This window comes from Mustela putorius, unplaced genomic scaffold (genome assembly GCF_011764305.1).
Source record: "Mustela putorius furo isolate JIRA1106 unplaced genomic scaffold, ASM1176430v1.1 tig00000228_pilon_pilon_pilon, whole genome shotgun sequence".
Taxonomy (NCBI): domain Eukaryota; kingdom Metazoa; phylum Chordata; class Mammalia; order Carnivora; family Mustelidae; genus Mustela; species Mustela putorius.
The window spans coordinates 32,056,488-32,068,292 of record NW_025421322.1 but is presented as its reverse complement, the minus strand read 5'-3'; the positions used below and the strand labels follow the sequence as shown (position 1 = coordinate 32,068,292).

The following is an 11,805-nucleotide window of genomic DNA, read 5'->3' as shown; positions in this document are numbered from 1 at the left end:
CATTAGTATAATATTTTCCTATTTATAAAGGAACCGTGATGCTGTATTTAGAGGGTATTTCCCAGCTAAACAGCCAGAAAACCCATGGAAGATACAGTGATGGGCTGTGACTATGCATACATCCTCCTCCCAGATTCTCAAATTTCTGCAGTTATGCAGGGTCACAGGCATAATTCTGGTATGGGTTCTAAAAAAAGTGAGTATGTCACTTCCTTCCAGAGCATATATGAGTTGGTGCATAATCTTCCAGCTCTGTCCGTTCCACAGTCCCAATGAACCAATGACTAAGGAGCCCACAGGGACCACACAGAGAACTACAAGGCAGTGAAAGTCCATTAACCTGGTTCCTGAGTGACTGTGTGGAGCAGAGTTTCCCACCAATTTGCGGAAAGTGTTAATATAAACAAGAAATCAACTTCTGTTGTTAAATTAAGTCAATAAGATGATGGAGTTAATTTGTTATCTCAACATAACCTAACCTATCTTAACTATCGAAAGTCTTCTACAGATTGTATTTCTAATGACTCAAGGACATTCTGCATTAATGTGCCTAGCAATCCAACCTGTTTCCTCCAAGGGCTTGCTTGCTTGCTTCTAGGTGGGCCAGAGTATCACAGACATGGCAGGCTTCCTGGTACCCTGTCCTCCAGTGAGGCTGTGCGTTGGTCTTACATGTGTCCTGTCCCTTTGGAACACAGGTGGGTCCACTCAGTGTTCAAAAAGTGTCTGTTCCATATGATGAGTTTGGATTTTCACTAGGCTTCAGAGAATGGCAGCAGCCAATGTCTCAGGCCAGAATCCTAAATGAGTTTGATTAAAATGGTGGTGATGAATTCCCCATTTCTGATTTTGTCCTCTGACTTTTTAAACTTGAGTCCCATTTCTGCAACAGAATTATCCTCACCTCCACTGCTACAACTCTTGTCCAAACGTCTGTCTTCTCTTTTCTGGATCACTAAGAGAGCTCTCAAATCAGCCCCTGCTTCTCCTCTTGCCTCTCCAAGACCTATTCTCCCCTCATCACCTTGGGTGAGCTTTTCATACATCTCATTAGGTAACCTTTCAGGCTTCTCCTTCATTCCAGCCACCCCAAATTATGCAGTGACTTCCTACTTCTCTTTGGACAGTATCCTGAATCCTTCACATGCTGTGCAAGACCCTGCCCATCTTGCCATCACCAGTTCCTACAGTACCCTATCTCCTCCATTCTTTGTGCTGTATCACTATTGGCCTTTGCTCAGTCCTTTACAATAATTGTGCTCACCTCAGCCCCTGGGCACACACTGTCATCTACACTCTGAATCACCCCTCAGCTACTCACATCTTATCCAAATACTGTTCAGGCTCCAGATCTCAGCCACACATCACCTCCCATGGCCATGGAAATGAATCAGACTTCTTGTCACACACCCTCAAAGCCCTCCAAAGTATTCAACATCGTTTATAGTAATATCCTTGGTCTTCTTTTCCTTCATGTCTGCCTTAGACTATAAGTTCCATAAGAATGGAATCTGTGCCTACTTGTTCATCATCTCATTCCCAGCACCTAACACACACAACGCTTATCAAAATCCAGCCGTCAAACAACAGTCAATCATTAGTGTTGTTAGAGTTGATCAGTAAATATTCAATGACTAAATTGAACGAACAAACTATGTGTGGGATTGTAAGCAAGACATATCACCACGTCAGTTCATAATTTTCTCATCTTTACAATAAGTATCTTGAATTAAATATTTTCTGATGTCAAATTTGGGTTATAATTCTCTGATGAACAATCTCTTCTTTTAGTGTCTGCTGTTAAAGGAGAACCCAAGAAGGAAAAGTTCATGACATTCCTTCCTACAACAGGTAAATGGACAGATGCTCCTGCCCAGATCATTCTGTCTTGGGCAAACTCCTTGGCTTCTCCTGGTCTCACTTTTTCCATCTGTAACACGGAGATTGCATCCATAGCCCAAACTCTATCATAGGAATAGTTCCTGAGAGTTGTTCTTGCCTTATGGTTCATGGCACACCTGGATTCTCATGATCTTATTAAATCCACAAAGATCATGACATTCTATGAACCGTGGAAGATTTCATAATGGGAAGTATTGTCATGTGCCATCATCACCTTAGCAATAATTTCATCTTTCTTCAATCTTTTCTTTTTTCTTTTTGATGGTATGAAATTGGCTTTACAGCAAGACAATGAATGCACTGCAACATAAAGAACACATAGGAGGCGGGGGCCTGGTTGCTTTTCCTAACTTGGTGAACAAGCAGGATAATGGGGGGGGGCGGGTTGGGGAATTACTCTTCATTTTTAATTTTTTTTTAGTAGAGCTCATGAGACAGAGTGTGAGCAGTGGGGAGAGGCAGGGGAGAGACAGAGAGAGAGAGAGAGAGAGAGAGAGAAAACTTTAGCAGGCCCCACGAACAGCACAGAGTCCAACTTGAGGGGCTCAATCTCAGAACCCCAAGATCATGACCTGAGCTAAAATCGAGTCAGATGCTCAACTAACTGAGCCACCCAGACGCCCCTAATTTTTATTTATTTTTAACTAGTATGCTCATGTGGTTCGAAAGGCAAAGGTACAAAAGTGTATAAAGTTAAAATGGTCCCCAGCCAACCACTTCCCTTCCCCAGAGGACACCAGTTGTACCAATTTCTTGTGTATAAGCAGTGTAATTTTCTTCTTTTTAAAAAGTTTTTATTTATTTATTCATGAGAGAGAGAGAAAGAGAGGCATAGGGAGAAGTAGGCTCCCCATGGAGCCAGAAGCCCAATGTGGGACTCAATCCCAGGTCCCCAGGATCACGACCTGAGTGGAAGACAGACACTTAAATGGCTGAGCCACTTGGGCACTCCTAAACAGCATAATTTTTAATAAATATTTCCCCTATTTGAGCCTTCAATTTCCTCCTGTTTAAATGGGGGAATAATTTCTGCTCCACAGATAATCATAAAGGATAAAAGGTGATTAAAACAGTAAGCAAGAAAAAGTATTAAAAAAAAAGTTGCAACACCTTCTATTTTAAAGATGCTACTATGGTGGTCTTTTTTTTTTATTTATTTTTTATTTATTTTAAGCATAACAGTATTCATTATTTTTTCACCACACCCAGTGCTCCATGCAATCCGTGCCCTCTCTAATACCCACCACCTGGTACCCCAACCTCCCACCCTCCCGCCACTTCAAAACCCTCAGATTGTTTTTCAGAGTGCATAGTCTCTCATGGTTCACCTCCCCTTGCAATTTCCCCCCAATTCCCTTTTCCTCTCTATCTCCCCATGTCCTCCATGCTATTTGTTATGGTGGTCTTTTTATCCAGAAAGAAACCAGTAGTTTTGTATTCTCCGTCTGGTGATTTCTTTGAAAATTGCTTCTGTATGACATTCCATTCATAAATTTCTGCTTCAGGGCTGTTGAGTTCACACTTCAAATATCATTAGCAAAATCCACCCACAGGTTTGCAATTACAAAAAAGGACTGGTGGAAACGATGTTTCCTTGGTGGAAGGAGCCATGTTCAATGACAGTTCTTGATTAGGAAGATTGCACAGGGCCCACCATCTGGGCTTTACAGGTGCAGGAATCCTGTAAGACTCGTAGCATAGAACAGGAGCCCACAGGACCTCAATCCCTCAACTGCAAGGAGGTCCCTTCTTCCTATCACAGGTGAGGTCAGTGTCTGCCACAAATGTCACTGGAGCTGCGGCATGTAGACTGCTCAGGTGCAGGGCCGCTCACAGCACCAGGCGGGAGAGCAGGTTGCATGCCAGCCTTGCACCTGCTTGATCATAAACATTTGTCTCCGAGTTCCTCCTGTTGTAACACAACCCACCTCCTCCAGTAACCATGTGTCGAGAAGGAGAACCATAGCCCCCATCTACCTCTGACCCCAAGCCTCCGTATTTAACCAGGAAGCTTGATACCTGCTGAAAGGTCAAACTGGCTTAAGCAGACAGAAGATAACTAGATCTAAGTTCCCACAGGCTGCTTGAAAAGCCAGGGAACACCCTAAACATCCATCCACAGATGAATGGATAAAGAAAATGTGGTATGTACATACAGCGAAATACCATTTGGCCCAAGATAATCTGGACACCTGGGTGGTTCAGGTCATGATCCAGGATCCTGGGATCAAGTCCCGCATCAGTGTCCTTGCTCAGCGGGAAGCCTGCTTCTCCCTCTACTTACTGTTCCCCCTGCTTGTGCTCTCCTTCTCTTTCTCTGACAAATAAAGAAGTAAATATAAAAGAAAAAAATGAAAAGAAAGAAAGCTAATCTTGCCATACAGAACAGTGTGGATGGAGCTGGAGGACATTAAGCTAAGTGCAACAAGCCAGCCCCAGGAGGATGACTACTACACAATGCCACTTCTGGGAAGTATCCAAAGTAGTCAAACTCTTAGAAGCAGAGAGTAGAAAACTGGTTACCAGGGACTCCAGGGAGGGGAAACAGGACTACCAGCTAGATACGGGATGTAGGTACATCACTTCTCTTTCCTGGGCCTGATCCTTCTAAGGGAATGCTGGACAAGGTGACTTGTAAGGCTTTGATTTCAAGACACTATTTCATTCACGAGAACTTTCCTCTCAGCGTCTGGAAACAGAGACGTTAAAAAGGAAAAAAGGCTGTTGTCCTCAGTGTGACAGGTAACTGGGCCAGCCTTCTCCTGACTTGCTCTGGAACTCTGGAACACATTTTTCAGCTTATCTCTGCCTTGGTTTTTCCATCTGTCCAATGGACACAAAGCACCTGCTCCCCCGGAATGTAACAGGAAACAGAATCATGGCAACAAGAATAGCAACAAATGTAGGATGTTCATAATGCCTCCCAGTCCAAAACAGCTGAGCTTTCAGGTCACTGCTTTCTGTCCCCTCCACAGGGAGGCCCTTCCCTCCCCACTAGATCAGGCCAGGCACCATGAAAGAGGAGCTCCCGGCACCCACCATGCCCTCGTGTGCAACTGCACATGCCTGTCCCTCCTCCCACCCGAGGCATAGACCCAAAGCCCCACTGAGGTGGAGATTTGCCCCTTTCCTTCAATCTCTTTAGATCCGACACCCAGCATGATTGCTTGGCCCTCAGTGAGTGTTTGTTGAGTGAATAAAGACTGAGTGCATGCTTTAGGCATTTCAAAATTTCCTATGGTGGTTTCTTTGAAAGCACGAGCCCCACTGAGTGGGCATGTGGCCCAATATCTTGGAAAGGTCACTGCTCTGCCGCTCTTAGGAAGCAGGTTCAGCCCTCTCTTGTTTAGGCAGGTTTCTTGTCCACTCTGAGTCTCGGTTTCCTGATCTGGAAAAGGGGTGGGGTAGCTTAGATCCCCTGCCTGTTTATTAAAATGTAGACTTCCAGGCTAAGATCAGTCCAAGAAGACTAGAGTGTCAGGAGAGGAGGCGGCCTTTTCATAGGGCGAGTGACGCTGACCTTCCCTGAGCCCAAGGCCGCCGCACAGAGGCCCCCAAGGTTTCTCCTCAGCTTGAGCCGGAGGTTGCAGGCTCCCATGTCTCCCACGAAGCCTTTTCTCTCCCCAGCATCTGGACTTGGAGAAGAGAGGAAGGAAAAAGGGGTGGCTTTTCTCGATACCACAGGTGAGTCCCCTCCTCCCTCAGGGCTCTGTGGGTGGCCCCAGCTGCCAAGGGAGTTCCCCCACTTCTCCAGACACTCACAGTCCCCACACCCTGGTGCAGCATGTCCCCAGTCTTAAGATTGTGTGATCCACACAAGTCTCTGCACATTTAGTAAACATTGAAAACAACCATGTAAGTAAAAATACAAAGAGGAGCATTAACCACTATTTCCACCTTCTCAACTGCTCTACGGGATGTTCCGGGAATTGCTAGGAGATGGACAGATTTTAACCTAACAGTGTCTCTCCACTCAGCTGCCCACTACAGATATCTGGGAGACTGAACAACCGGTTGATCGATTTTGGTGGAGATGTCTGGGCCACATCCCAGATCTATTCAACCTGAATCTCTGAGTGCCCAAGCATCAGAACTGCAGAATAAGGAAAAAAAAAAAAATCTCCCAGGGATGTCGGTGCCCAGTCAGAGCATTTTCTTTTAGATAGTGTCATCATTTCCAAATGCAGTGCTATTGAGAACTCGTGCCATTTACCTGAACTTTCCATTACACGAGAGCATTTCCCACCCATCCTGAATGCCTCCAAAGGCAGAGACAAATTATTCACAAAGTAAGTGTCCCTGTCCTTCATGTGGACATCTCTTATCTTAACTTGTCATGATGTATGCCACTGGCTGTCACCTCCTGAACGCAGGCAGTGACTTTCATCTTTGAACTCCTTGTGCCCAGCTGCGGATATGAGTTCAGTAAATGTCAAAGGGGAGGCACGTCTGCCTGAGTGTCAGAAATGGGAAACTTCTGTTGTGAGAAAAGCCTGCTGGTGACATTATCTGCGAATCTCTTCCAGAGCTGCCTGCAAGGTCGGTCGATCTGTCTGCCCTGAACCTGACAGAGCTGGTGAATGGAATGCTGAATAGAGCTTTAAAAGGTAACTTTTTTTTTTTTTAATTTAAATTCAATTGTCCAACCTACAGTACATCATTAATTTCAGGTGTAGTGTTCAATAAATTATCAGTTGCATATAACACCCAGTGCTCATCACATCCCATGCCCACCTTAATGCCTGTCACCCAGTTACCCCATCCCCCACCCAACTCCCCTCCAGCAACCCTCATCATATGGGTGGATTCCATCGTATTTTTTTAAAGATTTTATTTATTTATTTGATAGAGATCACAAGTAGGCAGAGAGGCAGGCAGAGAGAGAGAGAGGGGGAAGCAGGCTCCTAGCTGAGCAGAGGCCCCGATGCGGGGATTGATCCCAGGACCTTGGGATCATGATCATGACCTGAGCTAAAGGCAGAGGCTTTAACCCACTGAGCCACTCAGGCACCCTGTTCATTATATTTTTAATTTCTATTATCTGTTTACTAATTGATGGTATTATGATTGTCAGGAGGCATCTGTCTGACGGCTTCTTTTTTCTCAATATCCGTGGCAGATACCAAGAAGTTCTTCTCCTTGCTAAGCATCACTTCCTACAGCTCCTTTGCCTTCCACAAGTTTTCTGTGGCCGTTTACAACAGTAAGTGCTGCTGGACTCTTCTTGGTGGCCGTGATGGTGAGTAATGGTCCTGCAGGGCCAGGCTTCTTGTCAGGACTGCCCCATGGATCCTGTCTCTTTCACAGTTTCCAACCTGAAGACTGTGGACCCCACCAAATTCCCCACCCGGTACTGCTACTGTGTGAACAACAGGACCAATGACTTGTCAGGTGGGTGGCGCTACCCGCCAGGCTTTTGGCTTTCCTGATTTTGCCTGTCCCCTTTCAGATGGGTTTGACTTAATTTTTTTTCTCCTTAGAGTGAAATAAGAAAAGACAGTGGTATCTATTATGCTTAGCTACGTACCCATCCGCTGTCGAGAACGTTCTTTTCTTGGTTTTTGTCCTAGAGAAATTGTTATGTCTGAACAAAGGGGCAAGAACAACATGTTCATGCAGCATTGTTTGAACAGAAAACTCTGAATACCTACCATTAAGAAATTGGTTACGTAGTCTATACTTCAGTAAATAGACACAGGCCATGCATAAATGAATGGGTGTGGCTAGATTTGGCTCACATCTGGAAACATTTCTATGCCATTTTTAATTTAAAAAAAAAACAGAGTTACAAAATAACGTGTGGAATATCTCTTGGTAAAGAGATATGTATGTGGGCACCAGGTAGGTGTTCACCCCTGAAAGATCAGGATGCATGTTTTGCGGTAGACGAGGGCATCCCTGGATCCTTCGATGCTAGGATACTCCTGTATTACTTTTACAGTTGAAAGTTAAAATTATTTGATGTTCCTTCTATTTAGAGAATCCCAAAAAGTAAAACTGAAAGTTAATATTTCACCACGAATCCACCCATTCAATGGTTCTTTACTGAGCACATAATATTAACCATACTCTCTTCTAGGTGTGGGGGTACCACACAGGGCAAAGTGGACACACTTTGAGCATCCGATCTCATGGACTAGGGTCTATAGGAAGGGACAGAGAATCAATGAATACACCAATAATACATGGTATGTTGGCTACTAACATGACCATGAGGACAATAAAGCAGGGGAAAGGGTGAGGAGGGAAATGGTGGTGGGCATGGCTGCTGTGTGTAGGATGGTCAGGCAAGTCTTTGCTAATGAGGCAGGAAGTAGAGAGACAGCCCTGTGGTACCCAGGGCCAGAGTGTTTCAGACAAAAACCCACGCAGCAGGGTAAGGATGAGAGAGGCCAGCATGGCTGGAGCAGGTGGGCCAGGGCTGATGGTCACAGGAAATGAGCTCAGAGTTGTGGGGGCAAATCCTCAGGGAAGGCTCTGAGGATCAAGTAAAAGTTTATAGTCCACAGCAAGGATTTTGATTTTCACTCTGAATAAGAAGGAAGCCAAAGTGACTATCCACACAGAGAAGTGGTGTGACCTAACTTATATTTTAAAAGGATCTCTTTGACTTTTCATTTAAAAACAAATAGATTGTAAGAGAGTAATGAGTGAAGGTAGAAAAGCCTCCTGGTCTTTTTCTCACTTGACCCAACCTTAAAAATATTTTCTAGGATATTACAAACTCTGCAAACATTTGTAATGACTACATAACCTGGAAACATCAGCATTTTCTTAGCCATATGCTGCTGACTTTTGGGTGGATTCTAGGTTTTTCTTAACATAAAAATTCCTGTCTTGGACATCTTGGTGCCTAAAATATTTCCCATTTTCAGATTACTTTCAAAGGATAGATTCTTTGAGGTGGAATTTCTGGAACAAATATTGTGAGCATTTTAAAGAGAGTACTTAGTAATGTTTAATGAGTACTGTATGTCTTGCCCCGCAGCAAGTACCTCACAGCCATTACCTTGTTTAACTGGTCCTTCAAATCTTAGCAACAAATTACACGTTGGTGGACAAATGTTGTCCATAACCACAGCTTCCTCATCCTCTCATTAGTCCCTGTTGGGGGCCCAGTTTAGAATGGGCACTGAGTCCCTGCCCTGAGTGCATAAAAGATAAAAATAAAATGTAAAAAGTGGAGTTGCATCTGTAGGGAAAGAGTTTCTAACTCCCCTCGGTGAGCTAAAGCATATTTCCAAACACCTGAAATGTTTATTTGAAAATAATTGATCCATTGATCATTACCATTGATAAAATAGTGTGCTGCTCCTTCTGTAAGCCATGGCAATTTTTTTTTGTGACACATCACAATGTGCCGTTGTCCACTCCCCTCAGATCACTACCATGAGAGGCTGTACGCAGGTTAGCATCTTGCCATTGCTCAGTCTCTAGGGGAAGATATATTTGTGGATACCCTTCAGACCTGGATCATTTTCACTTGAATAGTCTCAACTCTGACTTAAAGCCCCCCTCTGAGGGTGGATTTGTGTATTTTTAGTTTTTTTATATGAAAATAGCTTAAATTTTCTTGATTTAAAAAAATAATGTATTATGATGTCAAAATGCCATGCAATGGGGACAATATAATAAAAAAAATCAGAAATACCTAAAATCTCAACATCCATAGGTAATCACATGACCCAAAGTGGTGTAAACCAACTCTCTGATCTACCTGCCTAAGCCACCTGTCAACTAGTCATCTAACCTACTTGTCTACTGTCCCACCTGCCCCATTCATCTGCCCATCTATCTACCCATCCTACTCTGTATTCTCCATATAATTTAGTATATAAGCCAGGCTGTTACGACAAAGGACCCCAAAATAATTTGTCTGATGGAGGGTAGAAGGTAAAAGTTCTTGTGTCTGACCATCTGGGTAAACCTACCAGGTTCTGTTTGATGGTTGAGTGGCCCAGGCTCCTTCTAGTTTGTTGCTCTGCCTCCCATGATGCATTGCCCTTGTTCTCATAGTCCAGAATGGCTTGCCCCCACATCTGCATTCCAGCCACACAGGAGAGGAGAAAGGAACTGATGACATTCCCGCTCACTATATAAACACACTTTGGAAACCTTCCACATGGCTTCTTCTCATGCTCTATCATCTAGAGTTTAGTCATATGGCTTCACCCACCTGCAAACATACTCAAAAATGTAGTTTTGTGTTAAGCCACCATACGCCCAACTGAAATTTCATGTTCTTTCACTAAAAGATGGGAGCCATATCTGGCACATTTGCCATGCAGCTTTTTAATCCATCTTTAATCAGTGCACCTTAAAAGCCATTCTATTCCAATGAATATAAATATGTCTCATCCTTCATATGAATTCATAGTATTGTTGAAAGAATGTACTATAATGTATTTAATTTGTCTCTTCTTGATGGAAATTAAGTTTATCCCCAGTGTTGTTATAATTATAAGCAATGCTGTGATGAATACCTGTGTACTTGGAGTACTTGCCTAATTATGCTGTAGGATACAATCCTTGAAGTAGAATTGCTGTCTGACAGGGAAATAATTTTGTAGTGATTCAAATTACCAAAATTTCCTCTAAGACATCTCCCATAAGTTTACACTTTTACTAATCCTGTTTGAGAGCACATGTTTTCCACACCTTTGGCAGCACAAAGTACTAAGACACATTCTTCAGTTATTACCAATTGGATAGGCAAAAAGGCTTTTTCCCCTATTTTCTATGCATATATAAAAGTAGTCAGAAATCACTCATCAATTGCTAATATTGCTAATAAATTAGATAATTCAAATGTTCATCAAAACAAAAATGTCTCTGAGGTAATGACAGCTGGTTTACTTCCAAGCTGTATAGACAGATTGTAAAAGCCATTCTGAAGGGAGAGTTCATACAGAATGTTGAGTAAGAAATTGCTTGAGCAGCCGTGGGAACATTAGGAAGAGTGGGAGCTTTGGCCCAACATAGACCTCAGTTCAAATTCAAGCTCCAGCACATCCTCTGGGACACTGGGAAAATTTGATCATCTCTCTGAAACTTGGGCACAACCCAGACTCTGTTTTGGTGCCCTGCCTCCAGGGCCATGGTCTTGGCTTTTGTGCAATATTAGTAGCAGATTACAGTTTACTTGTCTGCTTATGAGCTTCCCTGCCTCCCACCAATCTCAGCTTCTGGCAGGCAGCGATGGTGTCTCACACAATCCTCCAGTACTGAGCAGGTGTCTGGAGCCCTGCAAACACTCAATGAATATTAGATAAATGAATTAATGAACAATAAAGACATTTGATAAGTAGGAAGAAAATAGATGGAAGAAATAATGAAATACTATCCTTCCTCAGTTTCCACAATGTGACCAAGGACAGACTGGAAAGGAGAATAACCAAGCTGGCATCTCTTTTGCATGGTTGGGTAGCCACACCTGCATGGTGTTCTACCACGCCTCCTCTCCTGGAGATCGACCATGTATCTATGCAGGTGTGATAAGATCACACCATGGCTCTGGGTCCGTAGACAAGTGTCCACCTCCTGTTGGCCTCCTGTGCTGCACGTTCCATTGGTTGTCATACATGGACCCTCTCTGGGCCCTGCATTTTCAATCCTTGGCGTTCAATATTTTCAAATCAGCTTGCCCCCAACCTGAGCTCATAGTCCCATCGAGTAAAAGAAGTGTTTTCACAAAGCACGACAGGAAATTATCCAGATGACACCAGAAGCTTCTTCCTTAACTCTTTGGGGCTCCTAGAATTCACATCCTTGTTCTGGAAGCCAAAAACGTATTGGATCCTGGAAAACCATAAATGAACACCGGACAAGGTAGCAGCTGCTTGCCTGGAGCTACACTGGGGAATTACACGGGTCGATGGCTCCCACCATGCCAAGCACTGGCCT

At 43.7% G+C, this 11,805-nt stretch overlaps 1 protein-coding gene across 1 annotated transcript in view; it reads left to right on the top strand.

The window, feature by feature from the left end:
• Positions 1-619: 619 nt before the first annotated feature.
• HHLA1 (HERV-H LTR-associating 1) overlaps positions 620-11,805 on the top strand; it is a 32,254-nt gene continuing 21,068 nt past the window's right edge. Inside the window, exons 1-6 of the mRNA XM_004743661.3 lie at positions 620-698; positions 1,792-1,851; positions 5,530-5,586; positions 6,429-6,509; positions 7,022-7,105; positions 7,210-7,293. Of these exons, the coding sequence (XP_004743718.1) occupies positions 620-698; positions 1,792-1,851; positions 5,530-5,586; positions 6,429-6,509; positions 7,022-7,105; positions 7,210-7,293 (445 nt within the window). The remainder of the gene's footprint in view (positions 699-1,791; positions 1,852-5,529; positions 5,587-6,428; positions 6,510-7,021; positions 7,106-7,209; positions 7,294-11,805) is intronic.